Genomic DNA, 27,029 nt, shown 5'->3' with positions numbered 1-27,029 from the left:
CACCCAGGCTGGAGTGCAGTGGTGCCATCATAGCTCACTGCAGCCTTGAACTCCTGGACTCAAGCAATCCTCCTGCCTCAGCCACCCGAGTAGCTGGGGCTACAGACATGTACCACCATGCCTGGCTATTTTTTGTTTGTTTGTTTTTAGTAGAGACAGGGTATCACTGTGTTTCCTAGGGTGGGCTCAAACTCCTGGCCTCAAGCAATCCTCGTGCCTTGGTTTCCCAAAGTGCTGAGTTTACACACATGAGCCACTGTACCTGACCTATTTGCTTTTTCCATGTCAGATGGGTAATGTGCCCATGTTGCAATAAGGTTTGGGAGTGACACATCTCACACATGCATGTGAATACTCAATCATCACACTTACAAATTACCAGAAGATCTCATCATTTTCTGTCAGAGCACCCACCTCAGCCTCTGCTCATCCATGCTTTTTTTTTTTTTTTTTTTTTTTTTTTGAGATGGAGTCTCACTCTGTCGCCCCTGCTGGAGGGCAGTGGCATGATCTCGGCTCACTGCAACCTCTGCTTTCTGGGTTCCAGTGATTCTCCTGCCTCAGCCTCCCAAGTAGCTGGGATTCCAGGTGCGTGCCACCATGCCCAGCTAATTTTTGTATTTTTAGTAGGATGGGGTTTCACCATGTTGGCCAGGATGGTCTTGATCTCTTGACCTAATGATCCACCCACCTCAGCCTCTCAAAGTGCTGGGATTATAGGCATGAGCCACTGCAAGCAGCCTGCTCATCCACTCTTTATGTCTTTTGACTGCATACAGCAGGCAAGGCCTTTATTGACAACTTCTTTGGACACTGTGATGCACCGCTCAGATGCCCCTTCTATGAAAGGCTTGAGGTCCCAGATGCTGGGATGCTCTCTGAAGACACCTTTGAACTGCCAGCATCCTTAGGTATCACCCAGCTGTAGAGACACTGTCAGCTAAGGTCATGCTCCTTCCCAGAATGGCCTACATCCAGTGACTGCTTGGTGCAGGAATGTAAAGGGCTAGCATCCCTACTCAATTCCAGACAATACTAAAGGGCCATTTCAGCTCCAGCACTCCCCTGTAGTTGGCCAAGACTGGTGTTGGTTCTGCCACAGAGCTGGATTTCCATCTGCCCAATCCTGCTTCCATAACCTGCCTTCCACAGGTATTGACTCCAAGTGCACTCTAAATTCTGCCCTAGAGCCTGCGACAGTTGATCCCAGGAGTATTCTGTTAAAGCAGGAGATAAGATGGGGTTTTGAAGATAGCACCTGCCACTGGCTGCAGTAAGGACCACATCCGTAGGGGTAGGCAGAACACAGGTGCTGCCAGAAACTTTCGCTGGTGGTGAAACAGGATGGCAGATCAGTAGTACAGGGGTGCACTAGCTGGTATATCAGAGATTTGAGAAAGATAGAGGGAATCACAGCTACAAGGTCAAGAAAATTGGATGAGTAGGGTTCAACTGTGTTAAACTCTGGAAATAAATAACAAAAATCTGAGACTTATTAATGGAAAACTATGTCTGAAAGCCAGGTGGTGTTCTTTGTCATATACCTCTCATTGGGAGGGCAGTGAGAACTGAGGGCCATGTCCATGTATGAATTGTGGAGGTGACTGAGCTCCAGGGAGAGTTAAACTAAAATCAAAGACAGATCCACTATTCTGAAGTCAGGGTTTGGTTTAGAAAGAATAGATCCTGGCCAGGCACAGTGGCTCACGCCTGTAATCCCAGCACTTTGGGAGGCTGAGGCAGGCAGGTCACTTGAGCCCAGGAGTTTGAGACCAGCCAGGCCAATATGGGGAAACCATTTTTCTACCAAAAATACAAAAATTAGCCGGATATGATGGCCCATGCCTGTAATCCCAGCTACTCAGGTGGCTGAAGCAGGAGAATCGCTTGAACCCGGGAAGCGGAGGTTGCAGTGAGCCGGGATAGTGCCACTGCACTACAGCCTCAGTGACAAGAGCAAGACTCTGTTTCAAAAAAAAAAAGGAAGGGAGGAAGAGAGGAAGGGAGGAAGGAGGGAGAAATGGAGGAAGGGAGGAAGGAAGGGAGGAATGGAGGAAGGGACGAAGGGAGGGAGGGAGGACAACGAGAAGGAGGGAGGGACGGGAGGGGAGGAAAGGAAGAAAGGGAGAAAGGGAGAGAGAGAGGGAAAGAAAGAAAAAGAAAAGAAAAAAGAAAAGGGAAAGGAAAGAAAAAAGGAGAGAGAGGGAGAGCGAGAGAGAGAGGAAGAGAGTCCTGACACACAGGAAGGGGGTATCTGGTTTGATGCTGTCTCCAAATCTTGAATTCCTAGATGTCTTTGATTCCTTCGAGACTGCACAAATGTCCATTCTTTCTATTAAAAGCTAGCATGCTCCACCTTGCCTGAAGACAATGCTAGAAATCTTTCCCTTGCAAGTCGAAATGTGCCCCACCTGAGATCTGCCTTTAAGTCCTTTCCTGGCCTCTCTAGGCCTATAAGCCAGGTGAAGTCCTAACTTAAGCCAGTCAAGAATGTGCAGGGCCTGATAAGAAAAGAAAGCAAACTATACTTCAAAAGGAGCTGCAAGACTTAGCCTGTGCACACTAGAAATATATATACAACAGTGAGCTCTGTAGTTGGTCCCACTAACCTTCCTCTTCCTGGTATCCCACAGACACACCAGCTGGAAGAGCAGTTCCTAGAAAGCCTGTGACAAAGTAGACACAAGAGGTAGACTGTACTGAACACTCTAATACATCACCCAGGTCCCCAGTCAATAAAGGGCTCATGGCTCCATATTTTAGGGATGTTATTGTCAGATATGCTTCAGTTGACAAACCTTTTGGGATGTCAGTGGCAGAGAGCTGCCTTACCCAACATTATACCCTATGATGGTTCATTTTATGGCTCAACCTGCCTGGGCCAGGAGATGCCCAGATATCTGGTGACACATCCTTTCTAGGTATGTCTAGGAGGATGTTTCTAAAAGGGATTAGCATTTGACAAAGTAGACTGAGAAAAAAGATGCCCTCCCCATTGTGGATGGGTATCATCCAATACATTGAGGACCTGAATAAAACAAAAAAGTGAAGAAAGTTTGAATTCCCTCCTTATCTGATTGCTGGAGCCTGGACATTGATCTTCCCCTGCATTCAGCACTCCTGCTTCTCAGGCCTTCAGTCTTGGAGTGGAACCTACAGAACCAGCTTTCCTGGATCTCCAGCTTGCAGGTGGTAGAATCACATCTGCCTCCAGAATCAGCCTCCATAAGCCTCTATAGTCATATGAGCCTATACCTTAGAATACATCTCTCTCAAGAGAAAGAGAGATAGAGATTTAGATGTCTGTCCCATTGGTTCTGTTCCTCTGCAGAATCCTGACTAATACCTGCCCCTTCCCAAGGTGGCCAACATCCACTGATTGATCAATGTGGGACAATAAGGCCTGGCCATCCCAACCCAACTTGGAACACTGCTAAAAAACCATGTGAGTTTCACAGCTCATCCTGCAGGTCAGCCAGGCTTGTATGAAGTTCATTTCCCCTGTTTAATGCCACTTTCTTTCCCTCAGTTTCAATCCCAAGGACACACCTGAGTGAAAAACCTGCTTCCTAAACACCAGCCTCTTTCTAGAAAACCCAACCTGTGACAGCGGCTCAGCACTCTTGCCCTTAGGAAAACCATATGTCATCTCCCAAATCCCCTGCAGATCAGGTTCCCCTGAATGAAATTCCAGTCTTGCTACCTGTTATAGTAATTATGTTCATCTTTCTTCTGATTCTTAAAGGCTGCCTCCTGGCCTCTGCTTTCCTGGGATCTAGTATCCTCGTTGCTACTAAATTGCTCAGTTCTGCAACACCATCAGCTACCTTCAGCCCCAACCTACAGAAGACAGACTTTCCTGAGGTTCTCAAAATGCTGGTGCCCCTTCTCCTCACCAGGGCATTTCTTATCAATTTGGCAAATGTAGTATTTTCTAGACCCTCCTGAGGACAGTCAGCTGGTGGGATTTCTGATTAGGTACAGTAGACTCGTTATAGCATTTTCAAGTCCTTGAACACCCCTTTCTCCACAATCTCTCATGGATTTTCTGGCATCTCTACTTCTGTTAAGAGGTGTATCAGTTTTTCCAAGCTAAAAGCATGCTTACTAACTGTTATTTAGCAACACATCAAGAAACTTTATAATAGAGAAGTCTTGAGAGTCACCACTTTGGTCACCCAGATGATCAAAGTAAACACCACTGGACAAATTAAAATCACGTGAGAGAATGCAGTGAGAACACAGTATCCCCTGTGAGAGACTCCCACCCAGAATCCATAACCTAGATCTCCTCATGATGAAACATGAAACAAACTCAGATCGAGTGACAACTGCAAAACACAACCGTCCTAGTGTTAAGGTCATTGTCATGGGCTGAACTGTGTCACTCCCCAAATGCATATGATGAGGCTCTAACTCCCCAATGTGCCTATATTTACAGATAGTGCCTTTAAGGGGGTAATGAAGGTTAAGTAGTCATAAGAATGGGGCCTCCCATAGAACTGGTGACGTTCCAAGAAGAAGGGAGAGCGAGTGTGCTCTCCAAGCTTGCATAGAGGAAAGGCTGTGTGATGACACAGAGAGAAGGCAGCCGCCTATTAGCCAAGAAGGGAGGCCTCACAAAAACCAACCCTGATTGCACCTTAACCTTGGACTTCCAGCTTCTATAACTGTGAGAAAATGAATGTCTGTTGTTTAAGCCACTCCATCAGTGGTATTTTCCATGGCAGCCCAAGCTATCACAGCCACATTTATGGAGATCTGCATTTTTCTACCATCCCTCTCTCTTTTCTTCCCTACTTATTGACATTTTAGCTAATATTTCCTAGCTTCATGATCCTTTTTCTAAATAAAGAACATTTCTTCTTGTATCCTACTAGGGCTGTAAACAATGTCCAGAGATTTACTTCTTGGAGTATTTTCCAGGGGAAGTGTGTTGTGTTCTTGCTGCTCCAAATCTGTTTTCTATGAACTTCAACAATGATAAATCAAACTCTCATTTTTATCAGTTCTAAGTTAAAGAATATGATGTAATATAATATATGACCACTTTGCATAAAATTTCTGTAAAAACAATTAAGAGCTATAATTTTTAATGAATCAAAAGCATGCTTACTGCTATCAAGAAGTATAAAGTCTCGAAATTAAAAGTTCATCCTCATTAAAAAAATCATTATTCACTTCCCTGACATAAAGGAAAAAGGGCAAAAGTGTACTCTGTTATCTCTCACAGAATGGATAAGAAACTGCAAACAAACTTTACAGGAGTGTAATGGCAGATGGGGATTGAGTAATAACAAAATAAGTCTTAGATCTGCCCTCACTCTCTTTTGTGCCAGGCAAAAGTATATTTTCCACTCTTCACTTACTACCCCAGTTAGAAAAAAATGCCAGATCTGAAAGTTGAAGAGGTCCTGCATGCACAATTTAAACCTTAATGAAGATAGAACCATATGGCAACACAATTCATGGAAAGGAAAGGGGGAAAATATCTATTATCACAATTTAATAAAAACAACATTTGGCTGGGGGTGGTGGCTCATGCCTGTAATCCCACCACTTTGGGAGCCTGAGGCAGGCAGATAATGAGGTCAAGAGATCAAGACCATCCTGGCCAACATGGTGAAACCCCAGTCTACTAAAAATACAAAAATTTTCTGGGCATGGTGGTGCTCACCTGTAGTCCTAGCTACTCGGGAGGCTGAGGAAGGAGAATCACTTGAATTTGAGAGGTAGAGGTTGCAGTGAGCTGAGATCGTGCCACTGCACTCCAGCCTGGTGACAGAGCGAGACTGTGTCTCAAAAATATATATATCTATACACACATATATATATTTTTTATTATATATATTAAAATATATATGCAAATATATATATGTGTACAAATATAAATATATATATTTTAAAAATATAGATGTACAAATACAAATATATATATATTTGTAGCCAGATGCAGTGTCATGTGCCTATAGTCCCAGCTTCTCAGGAGGCTGAAGCATGAGGATCATGAGCCCAGCAATTCAAGGCTGTAGTGCGACATGATCACGCCTGTGGATAGCCACTGCACTTCAGCCTGGGCAACCTAGTAAGACTCCCATGTCTAAAAGGAATAAACAAATAAAATTAACATTTGTACTATTCTATACACTGTATTTGTCCTCTAAACTTATTCACTTACTCTACAACAGAGAAACTATAGTTAGAGTTAAAATTTCATCTGTTCAGTCTCCATTGTGGAATAAAAAAGAGAACATAATTTAGAGAGAGCTAGATTTTAGTCTGGGCTCCAACTCTTACTTTCAGTGTAACTTTTGAAAATGTATCTTAATTGTGAAATGGGGATTGTGACAGAGTTGCATAATAAGAATGAACAAGAATAAACTCAAGAATAAATTTCAGAATGTGTCTGTGAACCACAGATATATGCTGTGTAAATGAAAACTACACATTCAAACTTAAACCAAAGGAAAATGATTTTAAGAATATTTCCCAGTTTACTAATAAAAGAAAAAAATATGTTCAGTGTATTAATAATTGCATCGTTTAACATATAGCCCCTAACTTGGATGTCTGCTCCCAAACAAATCCTATTTTGTCTACTTTGAAACTGAATTTTTCATCTGCTGACCTATTCATCTAATTTATCCAAATGGTTCTAAGTGTTTGTTTCATTTCTTGATATTTCTGTTGTTTACAGTTTTAGCATTACTAAAGAACTGCATCATTTTCAATTACTGTTTTTTCTGATCATCCATCACAACAATGTAGGACTAATTAGCTTAGAAGAGCTGGCTGTTCTTGAAATCCCTGAGGAGAATCACAAGAAGCCTCAAACTAATTTTTCTGTCAGTGGCTCATGCCAACTTCCTATTACCACCTCCTGTGATCATGCTGTGACTTTGACAACTACCCTTGAGGAAATAGCTTTGCCAGTTTACAAGAGTGAATTGCAGGCAGAACAAAGCATGGGGTAGAGTCTGATGTCATCCTTTCTTCCTTCTCTTTATGACAGGGCATATGAGGTTACCCATCTCAAGCTATCCCCACATGACTGGCCACAACTCGAAAGGGATCGCCACAGTGTTGTTTATGGCAACACATAGCTACAAAGAGATCTTCTGGCAGAGCTGTGACCCATGTCCCATGTTATATTTAATGGTATATGTAAAGAAAAAAACACAACTATTGTCTTGCTTTCCTTGGTATTGCAAAAAAAGTGAATTTTTTTTTTTTTACTAATACCTAGTAGTTTTTTTAAATTTATAAAATGAAAATAAGATGAGAATTTTCAGGATCAAAAATATTAAAGCAGATATTCTCTATATATCAGAGTATATAACTACCTATTATGAATATTATTTTGGGTTTTTCATGACTTTGTAGACAAAATAGCAGACATATAGTGTGCAATTTCTAGACTTAATATACATGAGAAGAATCCAGCCAGTTTTGCTCTGCAATATAACTTTAACCATGTAACATTTTTTAAAACCCTAAAGTCAAAGTTTCTCAGGGTGCAAAAGCAGCTCTAAAAAAGCTGAGATGCTTATCAGTGCAACTAATGACAAAATACTTTTCTTGCACAACATTCAAATTATAGTACAATGGCGCCACCTGTTGATGGACTGGCAGAATTGACTCCTAAGACTACAGCACAGTATCAAATGTTTACTGGAATTTTAAATCAAGGGATAGAACATAGGTCATTGACCATTGAACAGATAATATATCAGTGAGATGGCTAGCTCACATTTGATGTGGTTATATCAATTGCTACTTTGACTTTCTGGCATTCTGTAGAATGGCACAGCATTTCCTTAAGGGCTAATCATTGCATGAACATAAGAAAATGTATAATTAAGATTAGTTTTCTTACATATATTTAAATGTAAGTTTTAGAGAAAAAGTTTTTCTAACATTAAGTTTTTTCTTCCAACACATAGTTACACTGGATTGAATATGAGGGTTCTGCAGAACACATTTTGGGAAAACTAAACTCATTTTTTGGAAATATGCTGGACTGGATAAATAACCAGTAAACACATTTAAAAATTACTCTTATAACATAGCAAACATATTCTTAAAAAAAAAATCTGTCGGAGGCTTCCAAGATGGCCGAATAGGAACAGCTCCAGTCTGCAGCTCCCAGCAAGATCAATGCAGAAGATAGGTGATTTCTGCATTTCCAGCTGAGGTACTTGGTTCATCTCATTGGGACTGGTTGGACAGTGGGTTCAGCCCATGGAGGGTGAACTGAAGCAGGGCAGGACGTTAGTTACCTCACCCGGGAAGTACAAGGGGTCAGGGGATTTCCCTTTCCTAGACAAGGGAAGCCGTGACAGTCTGTACCTGGAGGAATGGTACACTCCTGCCCAAATATTATGCTTTTCTCACAGTCTTTGCAACTGGCAGACCAGGAAATTCCCTCCTGTGCCTGGCTCAGCAGGTCCCAGGGCCACAGAGTCTTGCTCACTGCTAGCGCAGCAGACTGAGATCCACCTGCAACGCCGTAGCTTGGTGGGGGGAGGGGCGTCCGCCATTGCTGAGGCTTGAGTAGGCGGTTTTGTGCTCACAGTGTAAACAAAGAGGCCAGGAAGCTCAAACTGCATGGAGCCCACTGCAGCTCTGCAAGGCCTACTACCTTGCTGTAGATTCCACCTCTGTGGGCAGGGCATATCAGAACAAAAGGCAGCAGACAGCTTTGGCAGACCTAAGTGTCCCTGTCTGACAGCTCTGAAGACAGCAGTGGTTCTCCCAGCATGGCATTTGAGCTCTGAGAATGGACAGACTGGCTCCTCAGATGGGTCCCTGAACCCCTGTGTAGCCTGACTGGGAGACACCTCCCAGTAGGGGCTGACAGACACCTCATACAGGAGGGTGCCCCTCTGGGACGAAGATTCCAGAGGAAGGATCAGGCAGCAATATTTGCTGTTCTGCAGCCTCCACTGGTGATACCCAAGCAAACAGGGTCTGGAGTGGACCTCCAGCAAACTCCAACAGACCTGCAGCTGAGGGGCCCGACTGTTAGAAGGAAAACTAACAAACAGAAAGAAATATTATCATAATCAATAAAAACCACATCCACACCAAAACCCCATCTGTAGGTCACCAACATCAAAGACAAAAGGTAGATAAAACTACAAAGATGGGGAGAAAGCAGAGCAGAAAAGCTGAAAATTCCAAAGACCAGAGTGCCTCTTCTCTTCCAAAGGATTGCAGCTCCTCACCAGCAAAGGAACAAAACTGGACGGAGAATGAGTTTGACGAGTTGACAGAAGTAGGCTTCAGAAGGTCAGTAATAACAAACTTCTCTGAGCTAAAGAAGCATGTTCTAAGTCATTGCAAAGAAGCTAAAAACCTTGAAAAAAGGTTAGACGAATGGCTAACTACAATAAACAGTGTAGAGAAGACCTTAAATGACCTGATGGAGCTGAAAACCACGGCATGAGAACTTCATGACATACGCAAAAGCTTCAGTAGCTGATTCAATCAAGTGGAAGAAAGGATATCACTGAATGAAGATCAAATTAATGAAATAAAGTGAGAAGACAAGATTAGAGAAAAAAGAGTGAAAAGAAACAAACAAAGCCTCCAAGAAATATAGGACTATGTGAAAAGACCAAATCTACATCTGATTGGTGTTCCTGCAAGTGACGAGGAGAATGGATCCAAGTTAGAAAACACTCTTCAGGATATTATCTGGGAGAACTTCCCCAACCTAGCAAGGCAGGCCAACATACAAATTCAGGAAATACAGAGACCACCACAAAGATACTTCTTGAGAAGAGCAACCCCAAGACACAATTGTCAGATTCACTAAGGTTGAAATGAAGAAAAAAATGTTAAGGGCAGCCAGAGAGAAAGGTCAGGTTACCCACAAAGGGAAGCGCATCAGACTAACAGCGGATCTCTCAGCGAAACCCTACGAGCCAGAAGAGAGTGGGGGCCAATATTCAACATTCTTAAAGAAAAGAATTTGCAACCCAGAGTTTCATATCCAGTGAAACTAAGCTTCATAAGTGAAGGAGAAATAAAATCCTTACAGACAAGCAAATTTGGAGAGATTTTGTCACCACCAGGCCTGCCTTACAAGAGCTCCTGAAGGAAGCCCTAAATGTGAAAAGGAACAACCGGTATCAGCCACTGCAAAAACATGCCAAATTGTAAAGACCATTGATGCTATGAAGAAACTGCACCAATTAATGGGCAAATAACCATCTAAGATCATAATGACAGGATCAAATTCACACATAAGAATGTTAACCTTAAATGTAAATGGGCTAAATGCCCCAATTAAAAGACACAGACTGGAAAATTGGATAGAGTCAAGACCCACCAGTGTGCTGTATTCAGGAGACCCATCTCAGGTGCAAATACACATATAGGCTCAAAATACAGAGATGGAGGAAGATCTACCAAGAAAATGGAAAGTGAAAAAAGAAGGGGTTGCAATCCTAGTCTCTGATAAAACAGACTTTAAACCAACAAAGATCAAAAGAGACAAAGAATGCCATTACATAATGGTAAAGGGATCAATTCAACAAGAAGAGCTAACTATCCTAAATATATATGCATCCAATACAGGAGCACCCAGATTCATAAAAAGAAGCTTTAGAGACCTACAAAGAGACTTAGACTCCCACGCAATAATAATGGGAGACTTTAACACTCCACTGTCAATATTAGACAGATCAACAAGACAGAAGGTTAACAAGGATATCCAGGACTTGAACTCAGCTCTGGACCAAGCAGACCTAATAGACATCTACAGAACCGTCTACCCCAAATCAACAGAATATACATTCTGCACAGCACCACATCTCACTTATTCTAAAATTGACCACATAATTGGAAGTAAAACACTCCTCAGCAAATGCAAAAGAACAGAAATCACAACAAACTTTCTCAGACAACAGTGCAATCAAATTTGAACTCAGGATTAAGAAAGTCACTCAAAACCGCACAACTACATGGAAACTGAATAACCTGCTCCTGAATGACTACTGGGTAAATAATGAAATGAAGGCAGAAATAAAGATGTTCTTTGAAACCAATGAGAACAAAGACATAACATACCAGAATCTCTGGGATACATTTAAAGCAGTGTGTAGAGGGAAATTTATTGCACTAAATGCCCACAAGAGAAAGCAGGAAAGATCTAAAATTGACACCCTCACATCACAATTAAAAGAACTAGAGAAGCAAGAGCAAACAAATTTAAAAGCTAGCAGAAGGCAAGAAATAACTAAGATCAGAGCAGAACCGAAGGAGATAGAGACACAAAAAACCCTTCAAAAAATCAATGAATCCTGGAGCTGGCTTTTTGAAAAAATCAACAAAATAGATTGATCGGTAGCAAGACTAATACAGAAGAAATGAGAGAAGAATCAAATAAATGCAATAAAAATGATAAAAGGGATATCACCACTGATCCCACAGAAATACAAACTACTGTCAGAGAACACTATAAACACCTCTATGCAAATAAACTAGAAAATCTAGAAGAAATGGATAAGTTCCTGGACACATACACCCTCCCAAGACTAAACCAGGAAGAAGTTGAATCTCTGAATAGGCCAATAACATATTCTGAAATTGAGGCAATAATAGCCAACCAAAAAAAGTCCAAGACCAGATGGATTCACGGCCGAAATCTACCAGAGGTACAAAGAGGAGCTGGTACCATTCCTTCTAAAACTATTCCAATCAATAGAAAAAGAGGGAATCCTCCCTAACTCATTTTATGAGGCCAGCATCATCCTGATACCAAAGCCTGGCAGAGACTCAACAAAAAAAGAGAATTTTAGGCCAATATCTCTGATGAACATCGATGCAAAAATCCTCAATAAAATACTGGCAAACCAAATCCAGCAGCACATCAAAAACCTTACCCACCATGATCAAGTCGGCTTCATCCCTGGGATGCAAGGCTGGTTCAACATATGCAAATCAATAAACTTAATCCATCATATAAACAGAACCAATCACAAAAACCACATGATTATCTCAATAGATAAAAGGCTTTTGACAAAATTCAACAGCTCCTCATGCTAAAAACTCTCAATAAACTACATATTGATGGAACGTATCTCAAAATAATAAGTGCTATTTATGACAAACCCACAGCCAATATCATACTGAATGGGGAAAACATGGAATACTATGCAGCCATAAAAAAGGATGAGTTCATGTCTTTGCAGGGATATGGATGAAGCTGGAAACTATCATTCTCAGCAAACTATCACAAGGACAGAAAACCAAACACTGCATGTTCTTACTCATAATTGGGTGTTGAACAATGAGAACACATGGACACAGAGCAGGGAACATCACACACCAGGGCCTGTTGGGCCTGTCGGGAGGTGGGGTGCTGGGGTAGGGATAGCATTAGGAGAAATACCTGATGTAAATGACGAGTTGATGGGTGCAGCACACCAACATGGCACATGTATGTATACCTATGTAACCTGCACGTTGTGCACATGAACCCTAGAACTTAAAGTATAATAAAAATTTTAAAAAAATAAAAAAACACTCATGCAAAGAAAAAAAAACACATTATACTTGCAAGAAAGTAAGGGATACCCCATAGGCAAAACCAGAAGAAGAACCCAGAAAATAAGAGCAACAAACCAACGAACTTAATATTTTTCAGCTGTCCTGGAGGAAAGAATATGCATTTTGAGTGGTGGTAACTGGTTTCAAAGTTGTTTGGTTTGAAGGGCTCAAGCCAAAATATAATAACTTGAACTCGACTAGTGATGTCACTAGTTGAAACCGAGCCATTCAAATGGCTGTATCATTAGTGCAAGTGTGGAATAGAAAAAAGAAATATCTGCCAGCCCAGGAAAAAAATAAGGATGCTTGTAATCTTGACCTGGGATCTAGATGGATAAGTAAAATGTCGCATCTGAGAATTTTTGATAATGGAGTTCCTGGCATGGGCTCAAGTTCTTCAGTCCATTATCTATGTGGTCCAGGAATGTTTCAGCTGAGAAAGCAACATAAAATTGGCCTGTGGTTGCATCATGCGTAATATCACTGGAAGTACCTGGATTAACCACATTCAAAACCTCTTTAGGGGACACATACTCTCTTTAGACCATATAACCAGATAGGATTCTTGAGAAAAAAAAAAAAAAAAACAAAAACCTCCATTGAACATGAGTTCATAACTCAGAAAACTAACAAGAAAATATTTTATTATAAGTGAGTTAGTAAATACTATCATGAAAGTTCAGGCAAATTTGGAAAACAATGAAATGGAACTTGTATAAATAAAAATATGTTATTGAAATTAAAAACCCAATAGGTTGGACAAAACAGATAAGACAGAGCTAAGCAGAGAATTAATACATGGAAGACTTTATTGCAGATATATAATGCTCCAGAGAGAAAGGAATGGAAAATGGGAAAGAGAAGTTGAGCCATGGAAGATGGAAGAACTAAGCCCAATGTATGTCTATTCAGATTTCCATAGATGAACAAGAAATGAAATGATGGAGAGAAAATATTAAAAATGAAATGGTTGAAATGTTCTCCAAACTGATGAAAAACACAATTTCCCCAATTGACAACGTATAACACTCCCAAGCAGGATAAATAGAAGTGAAATACCTAGATAATCCAGTGGAACAGCAGAAACTTAAAGATGAGGAGGTAATCCCAAATGCAAACAGAGAAACAAGACAGGTTTCCTAAAAAGGAATGACAATCAGATAAACCACCGACCTTTCAAAAGTAACAATAAACGGCAGACAACTGTAGAATGCTATCTTTAAGGCATGAGAGAAAGCAACTCACACCTTATTCATTTATTTCACGTATTTTATTTTTAATTTATTAGAGATGAGGATTATTTTTTCCTATTCCACACTTTCACTAATGGTACAGCCATTTGACTGGCTCAGTTTCAACTAGTGAAATCACACAAGTTCAAGTCATTATCTTCTGGCTTTAGCCCTTAAAACCAAACAACTTTGAAACCAACTCCTACCCCCAAAAACATATACACTTTCCTCCAGAACAGCTGAGAAATATTGAGTTATTTGGTTTATTTCTCTGATTTTCTGGGTTATTCTTCAGATTTTGCCTATGTGGATATCTGTTACTTTCTTGCAAGTATAAGTTTTTGAGAGTATGTTTGCCATGTTGTACAAGTAATTTTAAATGTGTTTACTGGTCATTTATCTAGACCAGCATATTTCCAAAAACAGTTTATTTTATTTTTAATTCAATAATCATAATACAGACAAGGTCTCATCCCTAAAAATAAAAAACTGTACCTACCTTATGTCAGTTAAATGAGTTAACATTTGTAACTCTTAAACAGGGCTGGCTCATAGTAAATGCCATGCAAATGTTTGTTAAATAAAAATAAAATACATAAAATCCACCCTCCACCTCTGCCTCCTGAGTAGCTAGGACCACAGGCGCAAGCCCAGTGGTGAGCATACCCTTAATTTTCATTTTACTGGTGAAAAAACTGAGGAAGAGTTAGGCAAAGAACATTCTCAAAGTCACATGGCTAGTAAGAATTTAGACCTTGGAATTTTATCCCACCTAAATTATCACATAAGAATAATGACAAAATAGGTCAAGTGTGGGGGTACACGCCTGTAATCCCAGCCCTCCAAAAAATTAGCCAGGCATGGTGGCATGTGCCTGTAGTTCCAGCTACACTGGAGGTTGAGGTGGGAGGATCACTTGAGCCTGGGAGTTCAAGGCTCCTGTTAGCCAAGGTGGTGCCACTGCACTCCAGCCTGGGCTACAGAGTGAGTCACTGTCTCGAAAACAAAAAAGAATGACAAAAATAAGCACCTTCTTTACAAATCAATGTTTAGTGACAATAAAATTTATCATTAGAAGAATACAAAAACTATATGCTTTACGAAATGGGAAAAAAGTCCAAAAAGAAAGGTAAGCAAAGAAAGTGACAACTAGGACAGTAAACCTGAACAAACCTTGACTATAAAAACATAATACATATGAAGACTAATTATAGAGATTACACAAAGGGGAACTAAATATTGGACACTGCCTCTATTCTAATATGATCTTACAGATTAAATGAATTATTTGTTAGATATAACAACTCTAAATGTGTGAATATCAGATATATAAATATAGTGATATATAAAGCAATGCTCAATACAACAGCAAGAAAAGTATTGACAAATCTACCTCAACAGTGGGAGATTTAACAGTCTCCTAAATGATTAACTAGATTTAAACATTTTTTAAGGCTGTGGATGGATAAAACAATGAATTAATTTCTTAAACTCTTAGTAATACATAAAATCCTCCACCAAAAAATCAGAGAGCTGATATTCCTCTCAATTATGCATGAAATTTTTTTTAAAAATTGACCATGAACTAAGCCTAAAAGCAACTTTCACCGAATACCCAAGTATCAGGATTATAAAAACAATTGTCCTCTGAACAAAACATAATTAAATTAAAACAATAACAAACAGATAACTCTAAGAGACTGAAGGTTTAAAATCTACTTGTACATAACAAATGGGTTAAGAAAAAAATGAGAATCATAAAACATTTGAACTGAATGGTAATTATAAAAGTATTATATGTCAAAATTTGTATGATACTTAGATTGTAATTTTATAGCACTAAATGTTATATTAGAATGCAGTAGGAAGGTTGAAAAATAATGGACCAATCATCCAACTCAAGGAGTGAGAAAAACAACCACCAAAAAACAGAAGGTGATCATTTTGCAACTCTCAATGGAATAATTGATTCAGGCAAGAATTTTTAGTGGCTGCTAAACCATTAAATAAAAGGCTAACAGAGAATTGAAATGACACAGAGCTAAGGTAGAGCCCACAGGTTACTTGCAGGGGGACACCTTACATGAATAATCAATGTTAGCAACACTAGTAATTAGATGACCAGCTTTTGATGTGATGCAGTAAGAAAAAACACACCATTATTCTTAAGATATTCTTGCAAAGAAGTGTTTTGCCATCTGATTAATGTACTCAGATTAAATCGAATCAAATCTTTCCATCTAAACTTCTGATTTATGGGAAATTCCAAAACCTAAGCAAGGTACAAATCAAACATTCCTACAAGGAAACAATCAGAATCAAATGTTCTAAAGGAAAATTGATACCATCTCTTCAACAGATTAATGTCATGAAAAAACAGGGGAAGAGGAATGTTCTACGTTAAAATATTCTTTAGAGAAATGCCATATGTTGTCATTGATCGTATCGTGACCTGTCAAAATTAGTTCTAAAAGGCGTTGTAAAACTTAATGGAGACATGCAGATAAAGACTGACAATAAATTACTTTAGGAAATTATTAATTTTCTTGGATGTGATAATGTGGTTATGTGGGAATGTTTTAATTTTTAGAGATGCATTCTGGAATAACTAGGGAAAAATTGTTATGACATCTGTAATCAGTTATTCTAAAATTTACCAAAAATAGATGAAACAAATGACTTAATTATTAAATCTAGGTGTGACAGGTGTTTATTATACCTTTCTCTCCATTTTTTCATATGTTTGACATTTTTAATAACACATTTCAAAAATAAAAACCAAAGAATGTAGAAGCAGCCTTGGGGGCTCTACTGTTGTTTGCTTTTGAAGGTGCAAAAGACCTCTGTCTGTCCATTTAGGCTCCAATCCTGCCTAAGGCTGCTTCCCAAAGCAGCAGAATGTGCAACACGATGCCCAGGGGCAGAGGTCATTCATTCTTCAACAAGCATGACCTTCTGCCTGGACAGACGCCATGCTGGTGATGATGACATGAATTGAACCAGGGAGTTTGTTAATGATCATATGCCTTTTCCTCCCCGGGTTTTCTATGCAACATTCCAATATCGGTTTTTAGCCAAGCAAATCTGGACAGCTTCTAAGAGAACCAAGAAAATTGGGAGAGAGACTGGGATAAAATTAAAAGCAGTTTCAACTCATAGAATCAATTTTGTTTTACTATCGCTGACTTAGTTCAAAACTGCCAGACGTTCTTTTCTGGGCATCCAAATCCATTCAGTTTCTGAGCTTTCCCCAACAGAAATTGTCATTCTTCTTCCAGACTATGGAAGAAGAGTTCAATATTGTACCATAATCCCCCACCTTAGCCACAGTCTCTCTTTCCATATTTGTTACCCATGGTCAAGAAGGTTGAGTATAATACAGTAAGATATTTTGGGAGAGAGAAAGGAAGAGACCACATTTACATAACTTTTACTACAGTAGTTCATTATAATTGTTCTATTTTATTTTTTTGTTCATCTCTTACTATACCTGATTTATAAGTTAAGGTTTATGATAGGTATGTATGTATATGAAAAAACATAGTATTTTTAGGATGAAGTACTATCTGCGGTTTCAGGTATCCACTGGGGGTTTTGGAACGTATCCCTCATGAATTTTTGCCATATTGGCAAAAGTTAAGCTGCTGGATTTGGTATGTTTTTATTGGAGTCTCCATTCATCCAGAGGGGATTTGATCAGTGCTGTGAGGGAGTCACAAAATGCACAAAAGTAACAGTATGAGAGAAAGGTCTTAAGGATTAAGGGCAGAGTGTGCTATAGAAGTCCAGAAAAATGCTAATTACAGAATCGAACCTGAGACAGGCTATGAATCATGAAGCTTTATTTCTATTAGTCTTTTTATGTATTCTTCTTGCCTTCCTTTATTATATTGAATAGAAGTGATGGTTGTAGGATGTCTTATATTGTTGCCATTCTAAAAGGGAAATTTTTCTTCATTAAGTATGTTGTTGCTACAGACTTTTTGATTTTTGGTATGTGTATGGATGCTGTGAGTTTCCACCTAGATTCCTTTCATTGAACCAGTCGGTATATCCATCCCCCAGCTACTGTAAATTCTTGGCAGTTAAAAGTTTATTACTCTTTCTACAAGGAGTAATTATCCTTGACCAAACTAGAGCCACAGGGACAATCCGTGGCTAATCACTGACTGATATTGAATTGCAAAGACTGTCTGCTTTTTAAGTACCATTGAAATGATAAGGAAAGAAAATGACAGGCTTGTACTTATTAATCAGCAACCTAAGATGAAATATGAGAGTCAAAAATGGTCCCTGGCAGCATTTCAAACAAACACGCAAAACCAAACAAAACTTACTTCCTGCAGTGGCAGAAACAAACAAAGCTGAAGGCCAAGGCAGAATTTATTTTTTGAGAGTAGGAGAATTTCAGAAAAAGCTGAATTTTCTTTGTCTTGGTGAAGGTCCTAATAATAACCAAGTGGGATCTTAGAGACTGGGGATGGGAACACCTAGCCTCAATTTCTCTTTATGTGTGCCTGTCCATAGACAACTTGAGTACCCTCACAACATGGCAGCTGGCTTCCCCCAAAGAAACAGAGCCACGAGACCAGGCAGAAATTGCAGTGCCTTTGAAAATCACATCCCGTTACTTTCACAATATCCAGTTGGTCAGGCAGTTGGGGTCTTTTCAATGTGGAAAGGAACTACCCAAGGACATGCCCATCAAGAGGCATGGCCACTGGTTGCCACCTTGGAGGCTAGCATTAAGAACATCTGTGATTCATGGAAGGATATCAATGTATCAACAGGAACAGGAGTTTGGAAGAAATTGATTCTAGCTTTCATAGATGACTTTGAAGGGATCAAGACCTCAGTGGAGAAAGTAACTGCAGATGTGGTGGCAATAGCAAGAAAATGGGAATTAGAAGTGGAGGCCGAAGGTATGACTGAATTGCTATAATGTCACAATCAAATTTTAATGGATAAGGAGTTGCTTCTGATGGACGAGCAAAGAAAGTGGTTTCTTAAGATGGATTCTACTCCTGGTGAAGATGCTATGAACACTGTTGAAATGACAAAAAAGGATTTAGAATATTCCATAAACTTAGTTGATAAAGCAGCAGCTGGGTTGGAGAGGATTGACTCCAATTTTGTAAGAAGTTCTACTGTGGATAAAATATTATCTCATGCCTCAGAGAAACCTTTTGTAAAAGGTCAATGAATACAACAAACTTCACTGCTGTCTTAAGAAATTTTCACAACCACCCCAATCTTCAGCATCCACCAACCTGATCAGTCAGCAGCCACCAACATGGAGGCAAGACCCTCCACTAGCAAAAAGATTGCAACTTGCTGAAGGCTCAAATGGTCATCAGCATTTTTTAGCAGTTGAGTATTTTTTAAATTACAGTATATATGTCCATTGTCTTTATTAGACATAATGCTATTGCACATTTAATAGACAACGGTATAGTGTAAATATAACCTTTATATGCACTAGGAAACCACAACACTTGTGTGACTGGCTTTATTGCAATATTCACTTTATTGTGATGATCTGAAACTCAATCAGCAATATCTCTGAGGCATACCTGTATTTAACATTTAATATTTTTAAGAGACTGTATTAGTTTGCTTGCGCTGCCGTAACAAAATAGCACAGACTGGGTGGCTTAAACAGCGTAAATTTATTTTCTCACAGTTCCAGAGTCTAGAGGTCCAAAATCAAGGTGTTGAGAGATTTGGATTCTTGTGAGGCCTCTCTTCCAGGCTTGTAGATGGCCACCTTCTCACTGTGTCATTACATGGCCTTTTTGGTATAGAGGGAGACATCATGCTCTGGTGTCTCTTTCTCCCCTTTGAAGGAAATCAGTCGTATTGGATTAGAGTCCACTCTTAGGACCTCATTTCATTTTAACTACCTTCTTAAAGGCTCTATCTCCAAACCCAATTTAATCAGGGGTTAGGGCTTCAATATATGGATTTTGGAGGGACAGAATTCTGTCCATTACACCCTCCATAACCTGATATTCCTGACTCATCTCTCTTTACTAACACAAATGCTAAGATTCTGCCACGAGAGTATTTCAAGCATAAAATGCACATCCTCCCCTTCTTCTCTAGTCAAGATTTTATCCAGCTCAAACTTCTCTGGTTTTCCTCCCTTTCTTCTCTAGTCAAGATTTTATCCAGCTCAAACTTCTCTGGTTTTCCCCAGTTCAATGCAGAAATAATTCATATGCCATCTTTGCTCCTTTATAATGTTTTGCCTAAATCATTAATAAAGCTAACATAAGAATAGTATTTTTCAATGCTTTTAATTCTTTCATGCCTAATGTTCCCTATTAAATATCACAGTCGTTGTATGATGGTTATTACTAAGATCACTTTATGAATGTAGTAACTGAACCTGAAAGAGGGTATTTATTCATTCTATTACAATCGAGAACATTAAAGAATGAGCTTTTTGTAGATCATGGCACCATTCACTGATATATGAAACATTGAGAGTAAAGCAGGGTTTGTGGGAAGAGTCTTGTTTAATTTGGCACATATTGAGTTTGAGGTGCCTATGACACATCCAAGTGTGTAAATATTACATGCTTACTTTATATAGCTAGTCTTGTGTTAATGTACAAGTTGGAATTTTATCTTCTCATTTCATAATGTTAGCACAAGTGCTAAAATGGCAAATGACCTCTTTTATTCTATGTCTTAAAGAATAATGCCATAATTATTTGTCTATTCCATATATGTTTCCGATATGCTTTTTCTCCCCATTATCCCCATACATTTCAAGTTAAAGACAGCCACTTTTTAGAATCATAGAAGTGAACAGGACCTGCAGTGAATACGACCTTAAGAAATAACCTATATTTAGTTCTCTTATTTTACAGATGAAGAAAGCAAGGTACAGCTAGTTAAATGATTCACCCAACATCACACTTACTGCCCATATAGGGACTAACATGCAGATTTTCTAATTCCATTTCAAGAGACTATTTCATTAGACCTCTGATTCCCTAACAGTATTTTGCAGAACATAAATGATATAAGAAGTTCAGTGAATGAAATGATTCAAATGTGTCTTTTAACATTAAACACAATCTCCACTCTTGGAGAGTTGCGAGAATGACTTGTTTAAATTTACTTAACCCAGCATTTAATGACAGATCCCCTTTGCCACCATGTATTAATGTCGGTAGGAGATGCAATGGGGAGTGCTGCACTATGCCACCCTTGAATATGATGTCGGTGAGTTTGAAAGGGACTTGTATGCTCAGGTGGACAAGCATTATCCTGCTGAGATAAGGTTAGGATGATGCAGAAGGAAGTAGTTTCATTTGCTTTGCTAGATTTATGCTGCTATTGGAAGGCAGAGGACATACAAATGAAAAAGTTTTAGTAATAAATGAGTATGTGGTTGTTTTAATGACCCACCTAAAATTTATTAATCTTATGACAGGGTGAGTTTTTGAAAGACTTGATTTCTTCTAGGTAAGGAGTAATGTAAATACACTAAATTAGGAGTCCAGGGTTTCCAACTGGAGAATTGTACTTTTCATGTTAGTTGCTAGGAACTAGGCAATAAAGCTGTTGTGCTTTTATTTGGCAAAAAGGTTTGAGGAAAGACAGGAAAATAATTAAACAGAGTTAGAGTTTAATGCTGAGTAATTAATTTTGTTGCCTGAAGTAGTAAAGATGGATAAAAAGAATTCATTATAATGGAAATCTCAGCCCAGTTTTATGGAAGCACCCTGACTTGAATTTGAAAGAAACAGAAGTATTATTAATAAAACTTACATATAAATAGGAAGTGAAAGATTATTAATGCAACCTATATACACCTCAGTGATACAAGTTTAATCAAAACCATAGACAGTCCTGAGAAAAACAATATGCTAAAATATGAAGTGTTATAAATACATGAAAGAACATTTACATAATTTTCCAAGTCATTATAACAAGAGAAAGGCATTTTCATCCAGCACCAGGTATAGATGCAAAACGTGATTCATTTAAATATTTATTTTATAGATAATTACTGAATAAGAACAATTTTAATGAATATTAATTTCTATTTAAATGTTATACCTAATGAATAATTAAGCCAATAATTTAACAGTAAAATATTCCTTGTTAAAGATATGTCCTGCTAATTAAAAAATTAAAAAGATTTCAAATAAAAATTATAATGTGGGCCAGGTGTGGTGGCTCACACCTGTAATCCCAGCACTTTGGGAGGCTGAGGTGGGTGGATCACCTGAGGTCAGGAGTCGAAGACCAGCTTGGCCAACATGGTGAAACCCCATCTCACTAAAAATACAAAAATTAGCTGGGCATGGTGGCGGGTGCCTGTAATCCCAGCTACTCAGGAGACTGAGGCAGGAGAATCACTTGAAACCAGAAGGTGGAGATTGCAGTGAGCCAAGATGGTGCCACTGCACTCCAGCCTGGGCAAAAGAGCGAAACTTCTATCTCAAAAAAAAAAAAAATTATAATGTAAAAATGGAAAGGACATTCATATAAATGTCTATCCAAGATTTTGCCAGCATCACTGTAGCTGGAAACTAAGAAAAATCATAGATCAAAAAATTTCTTGTTTAAAAAAATACAGTTTGAAAGTACAATTTTTTCTTTTTTCATAACAAAGTAATCAAAGTTATAACTACTATCTGTATAATAATGTAAAGGAAACAAATGTAGTGTTATATATACTACACCATTAGTATTTACATACATTAATGGAGAAAGTCAAATATGGAAACACCTCTGAACTTAGAAGTCTGCCAGTTATGAGCTCTATGTACATAGACCCTTCTTTGTCTTTCAGGAAGTGGAAGAATTACATAAATTGTAATCAGCGTGCAAATATTAGATATTTAACTGGAGCAGTCAGTACTACTTCCCCGATCTCTCACTTGCTGAGAGATAATGAATTCTGAATTTCCAGTAAAGCCAAGTTTTGTTCCTTTGAATCGTAATTATTGAGATCCAGTGATGTTCAAGGCCCCATGCTAGAATTATGAATAGACAGCTCTTTGCTTCTCTAACTTTATATCCCAAGAGAAAAGCAAATAATTCTTTGCAAATACAATGATGATAGGAATTGTCATAAGCAAGTTACAGATAGGGTACTATGAAGCCTCAGAAATTATAATTATTACTTTGAATTGTAATGACGGGAGAAAGCTTGGCATGCACACTCTGACATGAAGGATAGGTAAGATATGATTTGCAAAAATAAGGCAAGGGATATTCTAAAGGGAATAAAGATCAAAAGGAATGCTATGGCTCTACTACAGGCACTTTGGGCAAGTCCCTCTAATTACAGTAAATGGTATCAAAGAAATAAAATAAAATTAATTAAAATAAAATTAGAAATAATGTATAAATAGGAAAAAATAGCTAGTAATAAAGTATAAATTAACAAAACCTTATCTGCAATCTAAAAGATTTTAAATGAAGGGTTAATTTTAATTAGCCAAATGCAAAGGTATTCTACAATGAAACTGCATGTTTTTGAAATTAGACAACATAACATATTATACTAAAATACAATTGGCTAGAACTTATGAGTAAAAAAGTCAGAACTACTGTTGCATCAAATTCCCACAAAATGGCTTCTTGAGGTAAAAAAAATACCCACTGTTCCATAAATGCCTTCCATGTGCTAGGAAGTACACCAAATCCTTTGCATGTGTTACTTTTTCCATTTATTCCTTACAATATATGAAATGTATGCAATTTCCCTTTTAGAAAGAAAAAAGCCTAGGTAGATAGTAGGTAACTTGCTAGTAAGTGCAAAAAGTAGGAATATGGACCAGTATGACCCATAGCTTGGCCTCTTAACTATGCATTACTGCATCCCAAAGTAATATGGTTTCCAAGGAGTACAGAAACCTTACAGAACCAAAATAAAAGCATATATTGTTTTTTAAAATCAGATTTTGCCCTTTTGTTTTAAATTCAAAGCTTGGGCAATACAAGCCCTCTTTTTTTTTTTTTTTTTTTTTGAGACGGAGTCTCGCTCTGTCACCCAGGCTGGAGTGCAGTGGCGCAATCTCAGCTCACTGCAAGCTCCGCCTCCCGGGTTCACGCCATTCTCCTGCCTCAGCCTCTCCGAGTAGCTGGGACTACAGGCATCCGCCACCACGCCCGGCTAATTTTTTGTATTTTTAGTAGAGACGGGGTTTCACCGTGGTCTCGATCTCCTGACCTCGTGACCCGCCCGCCTCGGCCTCCCAAAGTGCTGGGATTCCAAGCCCTCTTTTTTTAAGCAGCACAAAGTTAAGTTTTCACATGAACTCAATTTAACTGCTAGTTAATGAGTGAAACCTAAGCTTTAGTCCAGGTGTTGCCCACACACTCTGCGGTCTCAAAAACTGGAGATGAAAATGCTGTAACATTTACAAACAGGTTGCTCTGAATTTGTTTCCCTACAAATACCTTGTAATTACGCGTTGCAGCTGGCAGAAGCATTTCTAATGCACATTATGTATGCCACATTCTTTGCCATGTTTTTAGGTACTAGTTGGTCTTTGATTTATTGAAGTACAGAGGCAGATAGCCTCCAGCTTATGAGAAGCGCCCTACAAAGGCACGGATGATACCGCACTGTGACTCAACCATTGCCTTATAGTTCTAGTTTTGCAAAATTAATATTGTAAAATACAAGCAATGGGCATATGTTCTAGTTCCTAGGGCCTGGGCCTCAGAGCCTCCAGCTTAGCCCAGAGCAGTGCATAGAGGAAGGAGGTATTCCTGGAGGTTAGAAACACGCCGACGCTCCTTCCCAATACAAAAACTACCACCCCACCAAAGGGTCCCAGACGGTTCAGAAAGGTCAGAAGCTACTACCACCGCTTTCCGTGGCTGTTTCCGCCTCCAATTTCACTTCCGGGGAGGGTACTTCCGGGCCCTCAGCTTCTAAGGGGCGGGAGTTAAAGAGGAGTCGGAAGTGGCACCAGCACTTCCGGTACGGAAAACTCGCTGCTGCCCCAACCTGGCTTGACAGGCGCGGTCTCTGCAAGTGGCTCTCAGCCCCTTCTCCTTCTTCCTGCCTCACCTTCCAATTCGTTTGCCGCCGCCGTCCCGCAGCTGCTGTTTCCGGAGTTGCCCCTTCCCCATGTTCCGGGGCAGGAGTCCGCAAAGCGAAGATCCGCCCGCCAGTTCCCCATCATGTCCGAACTGACTAAAGAGCTGATGGAGCTGGTGTGGGGCACCAAGAGCAGCCCCGGTCTCTCGGACACCATTTTCTGCCGCTGGACGCAAGGTACCCTGGCGGGGCTCTCTTACTTGCAGCCGCTGCTTCCTTTGCCCTGCGAGAGTCCGCCTGTGACGCCTCTCGCTCCAGTCCCTCGCGTGCCCCGGTCTCTGCCCCAGTCGCCGTGCTCAGCGCTGAAGCTGGACTTTCTAGACACGCCCTGCCTTGCCTTGCCTTGGTGGGGAGAGTTTGAGTAGGAGAATGGTTACAGCTGCCACTAAATACCCGCAGCGCCTTTTCCATCCTCCGGGCTGCCCTTCGGCTGGGGAGGAGGAGAGGGTGGCCCCTTGCTGGGTTGCAGGGCGTGACACGGAAGATGCGCCCCGTGCCCCGGTGTCACTTTCTCAAGGGGGTGCTGTGGCCTTCCGCATCTTTACCCCCTAACAGAGCTCTCTATTGGTGGTGGTTGGTCTATTTTTGGTGAGAAGGAGGGACGTCCACGGGAAAGTCCAAGTGGCTAATTCCAAAAAGCAGTTTTTTGTTTGTATTGTCATGTGGTTAGGCGTGGTACTCTGTGTATAAACACTGTTACTTGCTAAAAAGTGTACTCTTGGCCCAAAGTATCCCCGTTTTTGATATGGTTTATTATCTGTCACGGTTAAAAAAGGAATATGGATCATAGTACTTCATCGGCCGGTATACTTGTAACCCAGACAGGATTTTTGCTTATATAAAGAGTCTTAGTACAAATAATAATGAAATAAAATAAGCATTTATTGAATTCCCGCACTGTAACAGGCTGGACGCTTTATACTAGTAACTATCCCTAATTCTTAAGTTTCAATAGGCAAACAACTGACACATTCCTAAAGGTGACTTAGGAAAGATGATGATGAGGTTAAAAGCATAACCTTGAGTCAGAAGGATCAATAATTTATGTATGTAAAACACTATTATTATTAAAACATCTATTTAGGGAACACCTGTTCCCTAAATAACTGCTGTTTCCGGAGTTGCCCCTTCCCCATGTTCCGGGGCAGGAGTCCGCAAAGCGAAGATCCGCCCTGTTCCCTAAATAGATTGGGCGGAATTTTGGCATAGTAAATATAAACCCCTATTTCCAAACGTGTATTTTGTAACAAAAATTCAGGATTCACGTAATCTCTCCCTCCCTCCCACATGTTTGTTTTAAGAGCTGGTAAAATTACAATTATGATGTATTATAAGTTGGGATATTTAGTCCCTCACTATTGCTTTGTAGATGAAAAAAATTAGTTGTAAAGGTAAATGACTGGGCCAAAGTTGCACAAATTGATAGAACTGGGAGTGGATTCCAGGTCTCTCGGTTCCTAATATACCTCTGTTTTCATTATCTTCCTTTGAGTTTCCAAACCCTACATGTAATGACCTGGGCTCTTTTTTTCACATTCAATTAAGTCAGTTACCTAATCTTGGGCATCTTAGAGGGAGATTTTATTTTAACACTTCCCGCTTTGACTTACTTATTCTAATAGTAAGCAGCTCTAAAATACTGTGAAAGACTAAGAAAAAATTTACTTCCATTGTAATCAGTTAACATTTATTAAACATTTTACAAAGTAGAATAAGATAATATTCAGCCCTGTTTATATTTATACAGTAATGCAAACACAAGGAAGATTCAGGGTGGCAGTTCTAGTAATGGTTAAGAGCACAGTCTTTGGAATAGATGTACTTGGGTTCAGGTTCATGCGATTTAGCTTATTTAAGCCTCAGTTTCCTTCTCTGTAAAGTACAGATAATAGACCTTACAGAGTTGTTGTGAGGATTAGAGGCCATGTAAATAATTTAGGCGCTCAGCACACTATCTGACATATAGTGAACACTCAGTTTATGGTAACTGTTTTTATATTGTTTTAAAAAGTGTTTAATTGTAGACTACGTCAAATTCACTCTTTGGCTTTTTCCTGACAATTACAATAAGTTGTTTATTTGATGGATAATCATTATTCTAAATAGAACTTTATAATGACTTATTAGAATGCTCTGCCACCTTTAATCATGCAGAAATT

General features: G+C 39.4%; 1 protein-coding gene, 1 long non-coding RNA gene and 1 other non-coding gene across 5 annotated transcripts in view; 1 reads left to right on the top strand and 2 right to left on the bottom strand.

Moving 5' to 3' along the window:
• Nucleotides 1–283: 283 nt before the first annotated feature.
• LOC129492444 (small nucleolar RNA U13) lies at nucleotides 284–387 on the bottom strand. The gene has a single exon (XR_008660891.1). It is a non-coding gene; the product is annotated as a small nucleolar RNA U13 (small nucleolar RNA).
• Nucleotides 388–19,440: 19,053 nt separating this feature from the next.
• LOC134731503 (uncharacterized) lies at nucleotides 19,441–24,745 on the bottom strand. Its single transcript, XR_010113812.1, has 2 exons — nucleotides 24,222–24,745; nucleotides 19,441–19,628 (listed from the first exon to the last, which is right to left on the bottom strand). It is a non-coding gene; the product is annotated as an uncharacterized lncRNA (long non-coding RNA).
• Nucleotides 24,668–27,029, top strand: part of MINDY3 (MINDY lysine 48 deubiquitinase 3) — an 84,398-nt gene continuing 82,036 nt past the window's right edge. Inside the window, exon 1 of one of the 3 annotated variants that reach the window (XM_055296661.2) lies at nucleotides 24,668–25,047. In XM_055296661.2, the coding sequence (XP_055152636.1) occupies nucleotides 24,954–25,047 (94 nt within the window). In that variant the 5' untranslated portion in view covers nucleotides 24,668–24,953. The remainder of the gene's footprint in view (nucleotides 25,048–27,029) is intronic. The other 2 variants (XM_055296663.2, XM_055296662.2) reach the window with 2 other exon arrangements.

The sequence above is a fragment of the Symphalangus syndactylus genome, chromosome 10, assembly GCF_028878055.3.
Source record: "Symphalangus syndactylus isolate Jambi chromosome 10, NHGRI_mSymSyn1-v2.1_pri, whole genome shotgun sequence".
Classification (NCBI taxonomy): Eukaryota; Metazoa; Chordata; class Mammalia; order Primates; family Hylobatidae; genus Symphalangus; species Symphalangus syndactylus.
This window is presented reverse-complemented; position numbering and strand designations above follow the sequence as displayed.